Raw genomic sequence first — 18,404 nt, 5'->3', positions numbered from 1 at the left:
CATCAGGCCCTCCACCGGCACCACCCCGCCCATCAGGCCCTCCACCGGCACCACCCCGCCCATCAGGCCCTCCACTCCCAGCACCACCCCGCCCATCAGGCCCTCCACTCCCAGCACCTCCACCCTCCCTCCCCCGCCCCACAACCATCAACCACCCCCTCCCTGCTCTCTCCTCTGTTTACTCCACTGGACGACAACAACTGGACGGCCATCTATTCACTCTGCAGACACACTTTTCTCCACCCGTCCATCCACGACTTCCTCCTCCACCACCACCGCTGTCAGCTGAGCACCATGCGGGAGCTACTGGAGAGCAGCTGGATGAAGTTTGGACCTGCAGGCAGAGGGTCGTATGACTGGGTGACAGGGTCGCCTCCAACACTGGAGAAGCAGGTGTGTAGATATAACACTACAGGAGAGTCTTTTCACAGCGTGGCTGCTCTGACTGAAGCTGGATTTAAGTGAAACATTTAAACCCAAAGACACTCGTTTCTAAAGCTTAATTACAGGAAATCATTTCTATGTATTCTGCTGCATTTCATCTTAAATATGTGATACATTCAGAGACTTCTTTGTCTTTAACAACAACCTAAAACATGAGATGTGTTTGTAACGATGAGTCCAGTGGTGCTGTCTCTGCAGAGGGATCCTTCACAGAAACTGATTTCATTTTCTTAAAGGTGTTATTTGTTTGTTTTAACGAGAGTTGATTTGTGAGTCTCGTTTCCAACTCGTCAAAGACTGGTGCTTTGTTGTGGCGATCCTCTTGACCTACTAAACAACAGCGCCAGTGTTTGATGAGCTGGGAACAAGATCCAAAAATCTACTTTTCCTACATATAGAACCTTTAATTCTGGATCTCTGTACTGTTTAGCTTTCCTGTTAAAGGAACAGTTCACCCAAATGTGAAAATCCAGTCATGCTCTCCTCCTCCTGATGATATAGATCTTCTTCTCCTCCCTCCATGCTGATGGAGAGTCGGGTGAAGTGTCGTAGTCCACAAAACATTTCTGGAGCAGATTTAATGACTTCTGGGTCCGGGTCAGAGGCTTAAGAACCACCAAGTTAAATCTGGTCCTCCTCTCCTCCTCCTGATGCTGACTTTATATCATCAGGAGGAGGAGAGGATGACTGAGGTTTACATATTTAGGTGAACTGTTCCTTTAATATTGATGGTTTCACTTCAGTAATTGATCTGAACACTTATTCCATCACTGAGGGATGCAAATATCTGAGGCTACAAATGTTGTGATCTGTGAACACACACCCTGAAACAAACATCAAATAAATAACGAGATAAATAAGTTGTCCGGAGTTAAAACTGATATTCTTGTTTTTCTTGTTTAATTCTAAAACATTGTACTCTGCAGGATACAAACATTCACTCCCTCTTAAAAAAACTGGGTAGAAAAGTCATTTCTTTGACAAATGAGGTATCTGGATGGCAACACGTTCTGATTCTACTCAGTTTAGATTCAGCGATGACTAATTGGTTTACCTTGTGTGAGTGAAGGTCCAGGAGTTGGTTTCCAACTGTGAGTGCGTCAAAGGTTAGCAGGCAACAAGGCCACCATAAAGTACTAAAACTGTTTATGTTCCCGTAGAAGGACAGGGAACCCATTTGGGTCATTTTGGGTCATTTCAAGTTAGATGAGTTATGGGAGATGAGCAGGGAGACAGGTCAACTCCTCTTTTAGTCTATTGATAATTTACCAAAGTGACCAATTAGAAGAAGTGGTTGTGTACCGGAAAAGGGACTCTAAAAACCCTTGCGTAGGAAGAGAAGGAGCGGTGGCACTTGGAAGATCTCCTAAGATAGAAGGCTGATAGGAGTTCTGATCGGGCAGAGGGCAAAGCATTTTGGCATTGCTTTTGCCATAGATTTGAGAATACCAGAAAAGCGGCCGCTTCTGGATCGGACGCAGGCTTGAGATCTGTTTCAATAAAGATTGCTCTATCATTCCACCCAGCCTTGCCGCCGCAGAATTCTTTTATCGTCAAACTACACGCCAACACCTTTTGATGAGGAGAGCCCAGAAACCACACAAACTAAACTGAATAAGTTGAGAAGTTTTGTTTTAAGGCCTCTAACTTAACGATTTTCTATTATTATTATGAACCAAACACAAGCTGAGGAGGAGACGCAGAGAGGCTTTGAGAGCTGGACGCCTCCCTTCAGTCTCAGACGTTCAGGACAACAACACTCACTAAGTCACACTCAGACAGATTGAGAATTAAAACTGTGTGGTTCTGCAGAGGCCCGGCGTCTGCAGGGTGCGGGTCATCCAGGCAGCATTAACTAATTGCTAGAAAAACTGAGGCGAGGGGGAATTTGGGCCAGCGAGCAGATGTAAGCAGACACATGTTGTCCCGGCACAGCTGGATCACCCGTCTTGTCGGGATCAAACGCAGACTTGTAATGCGCGATGATGAGCAGCGCTGCAGATTGACAGCCTCGCTCTCACAGAGGAAACCCACATTATTAAAGGGTAACTCCGCCAATTCTCCTCATCACAAAGTGTTTACAGGGTCTTTCAGAGAACGACTGCATGTGTGAGAAAAAGAAGTGTAAAGAGTTTTGTGGCTTCAGAAGAAGCTGAAAGGAATCTGATCAATCGCCTCCAGTGATGTCACTCAAGTTGCATTGTGGGTAATGTGGGCACCAGGTTTTGATGCACTGAGCAAAAAATAATCTAAAACGGTCATCTCATCTGTGCTGACTTTCATATGATGTCCAGTGGAGAGCCAACCTTCTTCTTCTTCTTCTGCTTCTTCTTTTGTTCTTCTTCTTTATCTTCTTCTTCTTCTTTTCTACTTCTTCTTCTCCTGTTTCTGAGGACTTCATTATCATCATCTTCTTCTTCTTCTTTATCATCTTCTTCTTCTTCTCTATCTTCTTCTTCTTTATCTTCTTCTTCTTTTCTACTTCTTCTTCTCCTGTTTCTGAGGACTTCATTATCATCATCTTCTTCTTCTTCTTTTCTTCTTCTTCATTATCATCACCATCACCATCATCTTCTTCTTCTTCTTTTCTTCTTCTTCATTATCATCACCATCACCATCATCTTCTTCTTCTTCTTCTTCTTCTTCATTAATGGTGGAAACTGATCAAACTGAGCCCTTTTTTTATACATATTGGAAGATATTTCTTGACATGGAGTCACTTCTTGATCTGCAGGGCCACAACCCAAATGAGTTGGACCTGGGAGAAGACAGGAAGTCGGAGCTGGTGGTCTACATCGTCCTCCCGGTCGTCTCTGTCCTCCTTCTGGCTCTCCTGGCCGGCTTCATCTACCTTCGGTGCTCCCGCAGCAAACTGAGCCTGGCCGACATCATCGCTCTGGACCTCCAGGACGCAGAGAGCAGCGCCGAGTTCCTCGCCTCCCTGACCAGGAACGCAGAGCGCCACACCAGCACCAGCTCGGACGGGTCGGACGGGGTCTTCGTCATGGTCTACCTGCCTCCCCCCTACGAGGAAACGCTCACCAAGATCACCCGGGCCGCCAGCCTCTCCAGCTCCAAAGACACCGAGTCGATAAAGATTGAAGACCTGGAGGCCAAGCTGTGTCCGGAGCTCAAGTCCAGCGGCCGATACGTGTGACGAGGCGACGAAGCTCGGCGAACAAAGACTCTTAAAACTCCAATATTTGGTGTTTTTATAACTTTACTGTCTCTGAATGATACTTTATTTAACTACCAGCCTACTCAGCGGCTCTGTGGGTCTTTAAACCTGTTTTAGCTCATAGTTTTGGAGACTGCAGACAATCGTTACAGGGTTTGATGTAACGAGTCGTGAATAGACGGCTGGTTGTTTATGAAACGTGGTTATAAAGCATTTATATATCTTAAGGTCAAGTGTAACAACCATCTTGTTACCGATTGGTGCAATTTGAGAGTTCCAGTTTCTCCTTGTGACCGTTGTCTCCAGTCTCCTCTACACTTCCTGTCTGTCTCATCGACTCTCATCACTACATCAGCAGCAGCATCTGTTTTCATCAAACACCTCAAACTAACCCGCCCACGCAGGACGACATCGGACTCGTCAGGTGCAGATAAACATGGAGGACTGAAGAAATGTTCAATAAATCAATCAATATGCCATCAAATGCACTGAGAGTAGTATCAAACTTACATGTTGGCAGTAATTAAATTATTATATGTTTCTGTTTTCATATTCTTCTGCCTTTATTTACTTGTATTATTACATCAATTCACAATACTTTAATAACCTTTTTTCATTTGTAACACCAAAAAACCCCAATAATCAATAAATGGCTAATTAAAGTCAATTCAACTTTAGTATCTAACTGTCAATAACAAAACTCTTTATTAACCTGTTATTATTAATCAGTTAAAGATTAATTACACAGAATTTATTAACTATTTACAAACATTCGCTTAATAAATGATTCAAGACGCATCTCATTGTTTGTTAACTGTTAATTAAATCTTGATTAACAGTATATTTAACGTTTATCAATGATGGTTTAATGAAGTCTTTAATTGATTATTTTTGTATTTTCTCTCTCTATTTGCCCAAAACGTATTTATTTCTATATTTCTTTTTACATTTTTTCATTTCTGCTTCATTATGCAATTTAATTAATTAATTAATTTAATGTTTATATGTGCAGGGACAAGTACATAGAATAACCTGCAGCACCTGCCCATTCCTAAATAATAGATAAAATGGAAAATTAAATGGAAAAATAAAAAAATAAATAGTGGAATGAACACAAAGGTAAATAAAAACAGGAGCAAAATAAAAACAGAAACATCGATTTATGTCACATACATAAATTAATACTTAGATTTATTTTGTGTATCATTTTAAGTGCATTTAATGGCTCATTCAGACTTTTATTTGTTCTTAATTTTGACAGTTCCAGGCCTCCGTACATGAACACGATGACGGCGTCGCTGTGTGTCTGCTGGATGTTTAAACTGATTGTCTTGAGTTCTTCTTCTGTCCTTTACTGTCCAAACATCAATAAATGCAGTTTTTAGAGGAGCAGTGAGGAGAATTTGACCATCATTTAATAAATAACAAACAAATGTTGAGATATTGGTGCAGCCTGTCAGTATAAATCCTGTCCAGGTTACAGGTGTTGGGGGGCCTCAGTGTTTTTAATCAGTGTCTGCTTATCAGCCTTGTTTGGTGTGAGACGGTACACCTGAGGCTGACGGGAATGTCACACCTGTTTTTGCAGGTGACTGGTCACAAACCAACACCTAGAAAATATTAAAACTTTGACCTGATGGAGGCACTGAGGAAGAGTAACTGAGCATGAACCAGATGTCACGCAGTCCATCCAGCATTTGACTGAAGTCTGTCGGATTCTTCATCTGGAAACCTTCATTTGTCTGCAACAAATGTGCCAAATGTGTTGATCCATCAACCAAGACAGAGAAAGTAGAAGTTAAGAAACAAACTAAATGTTTGTATATATGTTCATGTCTCAGCAGGACAGGGACCAAAACCAACACTGTGGGACAGAGAGGATGAAGTGCTCCCTCTGCTGGTCACAAGTCACAACAACAACAACAACAACAACTGCTCCTGCAGTGATGTTTAAAACAGCACTGTGATGGCAGGAAATTCAAAATAGAATCAAACAGTATATTTATTTATATTTATGGGGATATCACTTTGATGATAATAAAAAATAACTGACATATTTCTTCTTTTACCGTCTCTGAAGTCCCTGATGAGACGAGACTAAACAAACTGCAGTCTGGAGTTAAATGGTTCAGTCAAGACGAACAACAGAAGAAAGTTGCAGCTTCCCTCTCACACACGAGCTCGGCCCTGATGCAGGTTGCCAGGTTGGTCTCTATAGACCCTTTTCACGGCAGATATTTTGACTTGTCAGGGCCAGAAAAGCACAGGTGTCATTTTCTGACGTTAACAATAGCTTCATTCCATTAAGCTGAGCTTGCTTACTTGGATATTTAGTGGTTTGGAGGCTTCGTTAACGTTCATGGTCACACCTACATCGTAAATAAATCTCAACAGAGCCTGAGCAGAGTGACGATCTGTGAGGACGAGCCTGCAGGAATCAGAAGTGACCTCGCTGCATTCAAACAACCTCTCTTATTCACAAAATGTGCGTCATCACACCCTGATTGGCTTTGAGGGGAATGATCCCAATTAGGAGTGAGTGAACACACCTGCAACAGGTGACATGAATCCAGTTCAATCAGTCCAGAGGAGTTTTGACATTCAGCTAAAATAAAGACAAAGTAGTGATATTAGTGGAATTCTTGCTAAAAAATCATCTTCTTTTGTCAACTAATCCGAGTTCATGACCCGACGACGCTCGTGTCAGAGTTCAGGTCCGGCAGGTCGGAGGAGACGAGCTGGTTCCTGGGAAAATTCCTTCGTCAGCCCTTTTTGGCGTCACGCTGCAGGGCAGGTTTCAGTTTACAGACACAAAAAAAACACAACAACACGTGCAGCATGCTCTACTTTATTACTGTGATAAATCACTGGACACTCTTTCAAGAGAAAAAGGTTAATCCACTCATGTATCTGACGGGCAGTCAGTGAAGTACTCAGAGACGGTGATGGTTCTGCACTCCTGCTGGTAGATGAGTCTGACCCTGCAGATAAACACACCAGGTATTCACATGTTTAAGTAAACTGACCGCAGTGTTTCTATGACTGAATGATAAACACTTCATTATCTATTGCATTTACATAACAGGCAAATTACCAAAAAAACAACTTAAAAACTATGTTTTCCAAAAAGATAATAACTTACATAGTCATCAAGTCATCCTGGTACTCGTATCCAGAATCCTCCGCACTGTGGAAACAGTCCAGAATGGAAATACGTTACGTTCACGGCAAGTTCTCTGCTTTCTAACTCTAACCGGAGCACGAGCACATTGTTGAGTGAGACATAGAACATTTAACAAAAACATCAAGAGACTCAGTTTTAATGGATCTGTGGGTTTGGCAGAAACTTGCCGACCAAAATGTATTCTGGTGAACAAACTCTCACTCTGTGGACTGAAAGTGAAACTCTCGCCAAAAAGCAACCGAGGCATTATTTGCCGACATAATTACGACGAAAGAGGAACTTTTAAGATTTACCGTAGTTTCATTTTTGCGCTACACTAAGAAGGCTCGACACAACATGAAATAATTATAAATAATTATAATTAGGATGAAATAGTCATCCTCTCCTCCTGATGATATAAAGTCCTCCTCTCCTCCTCCTGATGATATAAAGTCCTCCTCTCCTCCTCCTGATGATATAAAGTCCTCCTCTCCTCCTGATGATATAAAGTCCTCCTCTCCTCCTCCTGATGATATAAAGTCCTCCTCTCCTCCTCCTGATGATATAAAGTCCCTCCTCTCCTCCTGATGATATAAAGTCCTCCTCTCCTCCTCCTGATGATATAAAGTCCTCCTCTCCTCCTCCTGATGATATAAAGTCCTCCTCTCCTCCTCCTGATGATATAAAGTCCTCCTCTCCTCCTCCTGATGATATAAAGTCCTCCTCTCCTCCTCCTGATGACATAAAGTCCTCCTCTCCTCCTCCTGATGATAAAAGTCCTCCTCTCCTCCCTCCTGATGATATAAAGTCCTCCTCTCTCCCTCCTGATGATATAAAGTCCTCCTCTCCTCCTCCTGATGATATAAGTCCTCCTCTCCTCCTACCTGATGATATAAAGTCCTCCTCTCCTCCTCCTGATGATATAAAGTCTCCATCTCCTCCTGATGATATAAAGTCCTCCTCTCCTCCTCCTGATGATATAAAGTTCCTCCTCTCCTCCTCCTGATGATATAAAGTCCTCCTCCTCCTCCTGATGATATAAAGTCCTCCTCTCCTCCTCCTGATGATATAAAGTCCCTCCTCTCCTCCTGATGATATAAAGTCCTCCTCTCCTCCTCCTGATGATATAAAGTCCTCCTCTCCTCCTCCTGATGATATAAAGTCCTCCTCTCCTCCTCCTGATGATATAAAGTCCTCCTCTCCTCCTCCTGATGATATAAAGTCCTCCTCTCCTCCTCCTGATGATATAAAGTCCTCCTCTCCTCCTCCTGATGATATAAAGTCCTCCTCTCCTCCTCCTGATGATATAAAGTCCTCCTCTCCTCCTCCTGATGATATAAAGTCCTCTCTCCTCCTCCTGATGATATAAAGTCCCTCTCCTCCTCCTGATGATATAAAGTCCTCTCTCCTCCTCTGATGATATAAGTCCTCCTCTCCTCCTGATGATATAAAGTCCTCCTCTCCTCCTCCTGATGATATAAAGTCCTCCCCTCCTCCTGATGATATAAAGTCCTCCTCTCCTCCTCCTGATGATATAAAGTCCTCCTCTCCTCCTCCTGATGATGATATAAGGTCCTCCTCCTCCTCCTGATGATATAAAGTCATCCTCTCTCCTCCTTGGATGATAGTCCCAAGTCATCCTCTCCTCCCTGCTGATGTATAAAGTCCTTCCTCTCCTCCCTCCTGATGATATAAAGTCCTCCTCTCCCTCTCCTCCTCCCTCCTCCTGATGATATAAAGTCATCCTCGTCCTCTCCCTCTTCATCCTCTCCCCTCTGGTTGATTATAAAGTCCTCCTTCTCCTACCTCCTGATGATATAAAGTCCTTCCTCTCCTACCTCCTGATGATATAAAGTCATCCTCTCCTCCCTCCTGATGATATAAAGTCCTCCTCTCCTCCTCCTGATGATAAAGTCATCCTCTCCTCCTCCCTGATGATATAAAGTCCTCCTCTCCCTCCTCCTGAGGATATAAAGTCCTCCTCTCCTCCTGATGATATAAAGTCATCCTCTCCTCCTGATGATATAAAGTCATCCTCTCCTCCTCCTGATGATATAAAGTCCTCCTCCTCTCCTCCTGATGATATAAAGTCATCCTCTCCTCCTCCTGATGATATAAAGTCCTCCTCTCCCCCTCCTGATGATATAAAGTCCTCCTCTCCTCCTCCTGATGATATAAAGTCCTCCTCTCCTCCTCCTGATGATATAAAGTCCTCCTCTCCTCCTGATGATATAAAGTCCCTCCTCTCCTCCTGATGATATAAAGTCATCCTCTCCTCCTCCTGATGATATAAAGTCCTCCTCTCCCCCCTCCTGATGATATAAAGTCCTCCTCTCCTCCTCCTGATGATATAAAGTCCTCCTCTCCTCCTGATGATATAAAGTTCTCCTCTCCTCCTCCTGATGATATAAAGTCCTCCTCTCCCCCTCCTGATGATATAAAGTCCTCCTCTCCTCCTCCTGATGATATAAAGTCCTCCTCTCCTCCTCCTGATGATATAAAGTCCTCCTCTCCTCCTGATGATATAAAGTCCTCCTCTCCTCCTGATGATATAAAGTCCTCCTCCTCCTCCTCCTGATGATATAAAGTCATCCTCATCCTCCTCCTGATGATATAAAGTTCCTCCTCTTCTCCTCCTGATGATAAAGTCCTCCTCCTCTCCTCTGATGATATAAAGTCCTCCTATCTCCTCCTGATGATATAAAGTCCTCCTCTCCTCCTGATGATATAAAGTCCTCCTCTCCTCCTCCTGATGATATAAAGTCATCCTCTCCTCCTGATGATATAAAGTCATCCTCTCCTCCTGATGATATAAAGTCCTCCTCCTCTCCTCCTGATGATATAAAGTCATCCTCTCCTCCTGATGATATAAAGTCCTCCTCTCCTCCCCCTGAGGATATAAAGTCCTCCTCTCTCTCCTCCTGATGATATAAAGTCCTCCTCCTCTTCCTCCTGGATTGATATAAAGTCCTCCTCTCCTCCTCCTGATGATTATAAGTCCTCCTCTCCTTCCTGATGATATACAAGTCCCTCCTCTCCTTCCTCCTGATGATATAAAGTCCTCCTCTCCTCCTGATTGATATAAAGTCCTCCTCCCCCTCCTCCTGAAGATATAAGTCCTCCTCTCCTCCTGATGATATAAAGTCCTCCTCTCCTCCTCCTGATGATATAAAGTCCTCCTCTCCTCCTCCTGATGATATAAAGTCCTCCTCTCCTCCTCCTGATGATATAAAGTCATCCTCTCCTCCCTCCTGATGATATAAAGTCCTCCTCTCCTCCTGATGATATAAAGTCCTCCTCTCCTCTCCTCCTGATGATATAAAGTCCTCCTCTCCTCCTCCTGACGATATAAAGTCCTCCTCTCCTCCTCCTGATGATATAAAGTCCTCCTCTCCTCCTCGTGATGATATAAAGTCCTCCTCTCCTCCTCGTGATGATATAAAGTCCTCCTCTCCTCCTCCTGACGATATAAAGTCCTCCTCTCCTCCTCCTGATGATATAAAGTCCTCCTCTCCTCCTCGTGATGATATAAAGTCCTCCTCTCCTCCTCCTGATGATATAAGTCCTCCTCTCCTCCTCCTGATGATATAAAGTCATCCTCTCCTCCCTCCTGATGATATAAAGTCCTCCTCTCCTCCTGATGATATAAAGTCCTCCTCTCCTCCTCCTGATGATATAAAGTCCTCCTCTCCTCCTCCTGACGATATAAAGTCCTCCTCTCCTCCTCCTGATGATATAAAGTCCTCCTCTCCTCCTCGTGATGATATAAAGTCCTCCTCTCCTCCTCCTGATGATATAAAGTCCTCCTCTCCTCCTCGTGATGATATAAAGTCCTCCTCTCCTCCTCCTGATGATATAAAGTCCTCCTCTCCTCCTCCTGATGATATAAAGTCCTCCTCTCCTCCTGATGATATAAAGTCCTCCTCTCCTCCTCCTGATGATATAAAGTCCTCCTCTCCTCCTCCTGATGATATAAAGTCCTCCTCTCCTCCTCCTGATGATATAAAGTCCTCCTCTCCTCCTCCTGATGATATAAAGTCAGGTGAAGTGTCGTAGTCCACAGAACATTTCTGGAGCTTCACAGTAAAACAGAGTTGCAGCGTTCTCCTGAACACCTGCAGCAGCTGCAGACTTGATTTAAATCTTAGAAAATAACCCAAAAATGTTTTTTAAATGTCTCCATACAGCTTGTTTTCTCCCAGGAAACCCTCTGATCCCCACACTGTATATACTGCCCTTTCAAAAGCTCAAGTCTTCACTGTAGCCGCTAAGCTATAAAACATTATTGCTCTGCACGTCTGACCCAGCGATGAAGGTGTGAATAACATCTTTTCAAATCAGCTCAGAAGCTCCAGACATATTTTGTGGACTATGAAACTTGACCCGACATCGTTTCTGGCTTTTTTAAAAAAGTAAATCCAGGTGTTTCAAAACTTCACGTTTAACTGTGACATTTACCGAAAGAAAGAAAGTGTACTTACATAGCATATAGGAAGAGTGTGGACACGCAGCTGATGTCATCGTCAGTGTCTTCATCAAGCAGCTCTGTGAAGAGAGCAAGTGAATGTGTTAAAGGTCCAGTGTGCAGGATTTAGTGGCCTCTACAAAAACCCCTCCCCTCTAAAGAGTCCGTGTTATGTTTGTCTGTTCTGGGCTACTGTAGGAAACAGAGGAAACACAACGACTCTCAGTTTCAGGTGACGACACACTAACAACAACATAAATATGATGAATAATCAACATATTTATGTTTATTATATTTAGTGTCTTCCCTTAATCCTGGACCTTTAATCACACACAGACACACACACACACACACACACACACACACACACACACACACACACACACACACTGTCTGACAGGATGATATGAACAAACACAAACAGAGACTCACGGCTGCAGCTCATCCCACAGATGTTGGGTGATGGAGACTCTCCGTCGCTGCAGACCAGGTGGTTGCTGAGCTGGAAAAGGCCGTAGAGCGTCCAGATGTTGGCATCCACATGTGGAGGCTTGGGTGTTGTAGGAGGCGGGGTTCTGACCGTGTTGGACTTGGGGTCCAGCTGATTCACAGCGCTGGTGTTAAAACCTGATGCAAACTGTGCGTGACAGACAACTGAAGGAAGGAGAGAAGAGAAACAACGTGACCAGTTATCTCTTTTTCATGCACACTGTGAATATTCATGGTCCCCAGAGGAAGATTCCTTAATGACTTTATGAACCTCCTCGTGTTTCCTGCTGCTTCAACATCGGCCCAAACTTTCTGAAACTCTTTCTTGCAAAGAGGAAATATCAAAAACTAACAGGCAGAGGGCTGCAAAGTGTTTCTGACTGTAATCTGTTTGACCTGCTGGTGACGTCAAACAGAAAGAGATGTAAGAATTCATCCTGTAGGAAACATGGACGACCGCTCACTGTTTCAGCATGTGTGAAAAACACACCCAAAACCACAAAAGTTACCACTTGTACTCACTGTGTGCCACTAAGACATCCACAGACAGTCCTTCATACTCTGCTTTGTCAGGAATCGCTGCCTTCAGTTGGTCCCTCAGCTCACATCTGGTCACGTCTCTGCCTTCAGCCGGACTGCAGCCCAGCGCTGCCAAGAGGAACACCACGAGAGCCCTCATCTCCACTCACACTCCCTGAAAACATACGTGACATGAGACATTATATATACTGTCTGCAGAGCCACCGCTGGCAAATCAGAGAGGACATCTTTTGTTCTCCTCAGATAAAGGCCGCTCCCTCGGCGCCTGGAAAGCAGCTGGAAGTTCACACTGTTGTGTTTAATCTCACACTTACAGCGTTGAGTTTCTGAGCTCTGGTGACATCAGTGAGGAAAAACGATCTATGTGCCTGAAAACATCTTTTCTTGTTTTCAGGTCACACCTTCGTCCCTGTAGGAGACACTACTTTGATAAATATTTGATAATTAATCACTGGCAATTAATTAATGACTGGTAATCAACTATGCCTCACATGGGCACCACAAATTTGTAGGACATGTAGGTAGGCTATGCGGGCCTCACGTGGACGGCACCATGGATATAAATGTAGGGGACTATCACTGCTTGATAATCAAGGTCATTAATCACTGGTGATTAATTTTACACTCGTAGAAGGGGCACCACCTCCATTGTTTGATTTACTAGAATAGGCTGGAGGGAACTATTCCAAACATCTAACTGTACAAGTTTGACTTGGGCAGCTAGAGTATCAATTTCAAATCAATTTATTCAATCTCAATATTCTGAAGCAGTGAATTCTTTGCACGTATCCATCGATTCTCCACATCAAAATCAAGATCCAGACAAAAACAAATGATTATATATATTTATTGACTAAATAATTTGGGGTAACATAAATGAACTGACAATTTTAGGACGAACAACAGATAACAGAAAAGGTAAAGACTGTAATTAGAAATAAACAAATTACGTGACCGTTGGCAGATGGTAAAGTTAAAGGGTCGGGTTTTTACATATTAAGTTTAACGGGAGTAATCTTTTAATACTAACAAGACCCTAACCTCAACTTTCTTAAGTTTATAAGATAGAAGTCAGAACTTTAGACAGGAGTCAGAACTTTAGACAGGAGTCAGAACTTTAGACAGGAGTCAGAACTTTAGACACCACTCATTCTCACGTGTGTGGATCCAGCTGTATGAAGACGTTCAGCCTGTTTTGTCTGGGCGTCAGGAGGCACTGAAGCTTGGTCTCTTTGAGAGTTCTGGGTTGGACCACGGCACAGCGCGTCGGTCCAGTAGCCAGAGGGAAGGCCGGTACTCTGTTGAGGGACTCTTGGTCCGAAGGCCCAGCGGGTTTCCGCCTTGGGAGCGCTGGGGGCAGAGTTGATCTCGGCTGGGAGCACACAAAGGCTCTATTTACGGAGACTCCTTGCACGGCTTCTGAGGCAGACGATGGACTGCAACGTTCTTCATCAGATGATAACAGTCTTGAAAAAGACTTTTCTTTGATGTTTCAAGGTGGTTCTCAAGTTCTGATCCTTTCACTAATTCAACTTCTTCTGGATCAGGCGGTGATACTTTAAAGTTATATTAAAATCAAATCAAAAATCAAAAAGAAAAGAATTTGTTCTATTAAAGACTTGGATAAAAGTAGAGTACTTAAAGTAGTTATTCAATTCGCTTTCTTAGAGCTTGTTGCAAAAATAAAAGTAAAGATTACTTTAAAAATAAAATTAAGAATAAAAAGCAAAGAAGTGCAGAGAAGAGAAGAAAAGTCAGGAGGAGAAACAGGGGGGCAAGAGACCCCGGAGGAGAAGACTCCAAGTCATGACCGAAGTCAGGACCCAAAAGGAGAGAGAGAGTGAGCCAAAGTCCTGACCGAAGTCAGGACCCGACAGTGAGAGCGGAGCGTCAGCATGAGAGAAGACCAGCGAAGAGAAGAAGCAGAGAAGAAGAAGCAGAAGAGAAGAGAGAAGAGCATCTTCTCTGTTTTTATGACCTTACAGCAGGCACACCGAGCAGGGGTGGGGCTGGCTGACAATGCTCCTTCTGTGTTGAGAGTTGTGACCCACAACACTTTAATTCAAATAAACTATAATGCCTTAATGTTTCGAAATCGTGTTTTAACTTCCCAAAAACTTTACCATCTTAAAAGTCGAATTTTTGTCTTCGTTAAAAGATGTAACATGAATATGATTCAAGAATGAAAGAATTAAAAACATGATTAAGGCATAAAACAATGGTATACAACATAAACCATAAAGCATACAATACACAGTAGGACCAAGGACCTATACATATTCCTTGTAGTTCTATCTTAAGAAAACATCAGACATTTAACTGGTAAATAACACAAGCATTACACACAAAGATTATCATGATATGCAAGTCTGTGCCCATCGCAAAGGTGGGGGCTGGTTTCTTTCAAACCCCAAATTCATTAAGTAATAAACTTCATTTGGGCTTGACAATAACATGGAAAATATCTACTGTATGACTTTCTTGGCTATTAGGGAATCTGCTAAAATTAAGAAGATGAAATTGTAGTTAATAGTTATTCAGAACATATTGAAATGTGAATGAGTATAGGATTGGGATGCAGCAAAGACTGGAATGTCAGAGACAGGTCGTAAAACCCTTTGGCCTGTGAGGGGGGAGGACTGGGTCATCTTTACCCCAACCAACATCAACCCCCACTTCTTGTCATCTGATGTGGAGAGAGAGGACTCTATTGTAGTAAGTCGTTAAAATTGATAAGAAAACGTCTTCAATGATCTGTTTATAGCAAGAGCAACACACCGTCCTAATCTATAGAGAGAAGAGGCCATAGTTTGGCCTGAGGAAGAAGGATTTCATCTTCTTTGTGAGGGGGGAGAAGAGGCAAATATTCAGTCAAACAGATATGCTTTGTTTGTTAAATTAGTCTTGTCTTGTGGTTGAGATGTCAGAGGTCAGAGGACGCAGAGAGGGAGCAGAGCCTCGTGATGGAGACATAAGGGCTGGTGTTCCTACATCCCCGTTCAAAAGACCTGGTCGAACACCAAAAACCAGAGAAGGTGAGACACTTTCTCTTGTCACAACTCAAAAAGACATTTATCATTTCAGAGGATCGGCTCGGCAGCGTGACAGCGGTGTTAATATTAGCTTCCTGATCACAGCGAACAAAGGAGGGAACAATGTCGAGAGCAGCAAAACAGCCACATGGAAGATGAGCGGAAGAAAGTGTAGCCTAGTTTGTTTTCAATGAAGGGTTTGGTTAAACTTCAGATAATAAAACTGTAATAAAATCACCAAATATCTTGTTCTCCGGGCCGAACAAAATGTGCTGATGTGAGAAGTCACGTGTTTTCATCTGGAGGTCATTATACTGTGAGTCAGTGCTGCAGGAGGCACTTCACTGTCAGAGCAGCTCTGTTGGGTGGAAAAGTAAAATAAATAGTGGAATTAACACAAAGTTAAATAAATACAGAAACATTGATTTACGCCACATGTATAAATCAATACTTAGATTTATTTTGTGTATCATTTTAAGTGCATTTAATTACTTATTCAGACTTTTATTTGTTCTTAATTAAGACATTTGCAGACCTCCGTACATGAAGACGATGACGGCGTCACTCTACGTCAATAAATATAGAGTTTACCATCATTTAATAAATAAATGAATGTTGAGATATTGGTACAATTATTATTATAATATTTGATCTTATCAGTGAGCTCAGATGAACCAGCGGCGTCTCATCCCGTCTTTGCTTTGGTTTTAAATCAGATCAAGTTAATGTTACAATAACTAATAAAAACACATTTAAAATTGTTCTTTTCAAATAAGTAAGCGAACACTTTTTCCTTCCATACAACCTTTTTTATTGTGGGTCTTTAATGCCAGTTTAATAAAGGCTTTTGAACATTATGTTCCTACTACTTCTGTTAAATACACGATACAAGCAGCACATCATGTTCATTCAAACTTATTTTATTTTGGAACTTGTGCAAGAAGGAGACGAGCACTTTAGAACCATACAATAACAAAAACGTCATCAAAAGCATTCAGATCTGAACATCAAACTAGTCTCACAATATCTACCGGCTATACACAGTGTAGAACTGTGAGTGTAAAACATGAACTAGCTCTAAAGCTCTTCAGGTGTAAACACATCCTGTCAGGACACCCACGGAAAACCACAAGTCCAAATACATTTAACTAAACAATATACACAGATAACACGTGATCGTAAATGCACATTTACCTCCTGTATACAATGCACATGCCTCTTTTTCCTGTATATGATGCACATAGCATATAGTATCTTTCTCTTCTATCCAAATCTTTTTTTAAATTTTTTAAGTCTTGTACTTATTGTATGTCTGTCTAACTGCCACTGTAACAAGTGAATGTCTCGATGTGAGATGAATAAAAGTCTAAAGTCACCTGTTCAGATATTAACTGAACTTTAAACAGTGCTGCTGACCTGCAGGAGTCACAGTTGAAGCGAGCACGGCTTCTCAGAGGCCCAAAATAACTTTATACATCAATAAAATGTGAGGATTCAATTACTATTAAATAATAATTGGTTTCACTAATTTAGTTTACTAATGAACTGAAGCCTTTTACTTTACTTGCAGCTTTATTTGAGAGGTAAAATGATGATAATGCAACTCTTTTCTCACTATATGAGCTGTTATTACATTATGAGCTGTATCAATAAGGCTCTTAATGTTATAAAGTCATTACATTATGCACAAAGATCTCTTCTCGTCTGTGATTTTATTACATTATGAAATTTTATTATATTTAAATGATTACATTATTAGTTGCTACATGTCCGTTTTCACGATGATGATGACGATGAGTCAGGTGACAGTGACACCTGAACAGTGAATCCTGAGCAGGTGACAGGTGTTTCCAGCAGACACCAGCCAACACAGGAAACAGATTCTGTGTCCGGGGATCTCTGTGTTCTTCATCAGTGTCTGCTTATCAGCCTTGTTTGGTGTGACGGCACACCTGAGGCTGACAGGAGTGACTGGTCATAAACCAACACCTGGAAGAGATTAAAACTTTGACCTGATGGTGGCGCTCGATGAAGACCAACTGAGTCTGAACCAGATTCCATGCAACGTTTCTCTGAGGAATCACTAAAATCTGCTGGATTCTTCGTCTGGAAACCTTTATTTATCTTCACCGCATCTGCCAAATGTGTTGATCCATCAACCAAGACAGAGAAAGTAGAAGGAAGTTAAGAAACAAACTAAATGTTTGTATATATGTTCATGTCTCAACAGGACAGGGACCAAAACCAACACTGTGGGACAGAGAGGATGAAGTGCTCCCTCTGCTGGTCACAAGTCAGAACAACAACAACAACTGCTCCTGTAGTGTTGTTTAAAACAGCACTGTAAAGAAAACACATAAATCTAAACAATATATATATTTAAGTTGATTTCACACAATCAGTAATAATAATGAAAAATAATCCACCTCTTTAGACGATAATGAAACTGACATATATTTCTCTGAAGAACGCGATGAAACGAGATTAAACAAACTGAGTGTTCAGTCAAGATGAGCAACAGGAGAAAGTTGCAGTTGCAATTAACGATGGCTTCATTCCATTTAGATGAGCTTGCTCACTTGGATATTTAGTGGTTTGGAGGCTTCGTTAACGCTCATGGTCACACCTACATCGTAAATAAATCTCAACAGAGCCTGAGCAGAGTGACGATCTGTGAGGACGAGCCTGCAGGAATCAAAAGTGACCTCGCTGCATTCAAACCACCTCTCTTATTCACAAAATGAGCGTCATCACACCCTGACTGGCTTTGAGGTGAATGATCCCAATTAGGAGTGAGTGAACACACCTGCAGCAGGTGACATGAATCCAGTTCAATCAGTCCAGAGGAGTTTTGACAAAAAGAAAGAAAGTTTGACATAATAGGACTGCAGCAACTACGCTGTATATATTACTGTGATATCAGTGGGATTCCTGCTAATAAATCATCTGTTATGGTCAAATAATCCAAGTTAATGACCTCATGTTTGATAGTTTTGGTGATAAAATAATATCATGCACATAAATATTTAGATAGAATTACACATAACCACTTATATTCATCATGTCGCTACAAGGAAACGACGCTCGTGTTTG

At 42.2% G+C, this 18,404-nt stretch overlaps 2 protein-coding genes across 2 annotated transcripts; one reads left to right on the top strand and one right to left on the bottom strand.

Annotated features, from left to right (window-relative positions):
• Positions 1-167: 167 nt before the first annotated feature.
• On the top strand, positions 168-4,250 carry smim28 (small integral membrane protein 28). The gene is made up of 2 exons (XM_030413510.1): positions 168-393; positions 3,179-4,250. Exons 1-2 carry the CDS (start codon positions 295-297, stop codon positions 3,599-3,601), a joined length of 522 nt encoding a protein of 173 aa, XP_030269370.1. The 5' UTR covers positions 168-294; the 3' UTR covers positions 3,602-4,250.
• Positions 4,251-6,454: 2,204 nt separating this feature from the next.
• Positions 6,455-17,917, bottom strand: LOC115568867 (lysozyme C, milk isozyme-like). The gene is made up of 6 exons (XM_030396591.1): positions 17,891-17,917; positions 12,262-12,433; positions 11,683-11,904; positions 11,267-11,330; positions 6,765-6,809; positions 6,455-6,603 (listed from the first exon to the last, which is right to left on the bottom strand). The coding sequence occupies exons 2-6, from the start codon at positions 12,416-12,418 to the stop codon at positions 6,525-6,527; spliced, it is 567 nt and encodes a 188-aa protein (XP_030252451.1). The 5' UTR covers positions 12,419-12,433; positions 17,891-17,917; the 3' UTR covers positions 6,455-6,524.
• Positions 17,918-18,404: the final 487 nt, after the last annotated feature.

The sequence above is a fragment of the Sparus aurata genome, chromosome 1 (genome assembly GCF_900880675.1).
Source record: "Sparus aurata chromosome 1, fSpaAur1.1, whole genome shotgun sequence".
Lineage (NCBI taxonomy): Eukaryota > Metazoa > Chordata > Actinopteri > Spariformes > Sparidae > Sparus > Sparus aurata.
Note: the sequence above shows the minus strand (reverse complement) of the source record. Positions and strands in the feature narration are given on the sequence as shown.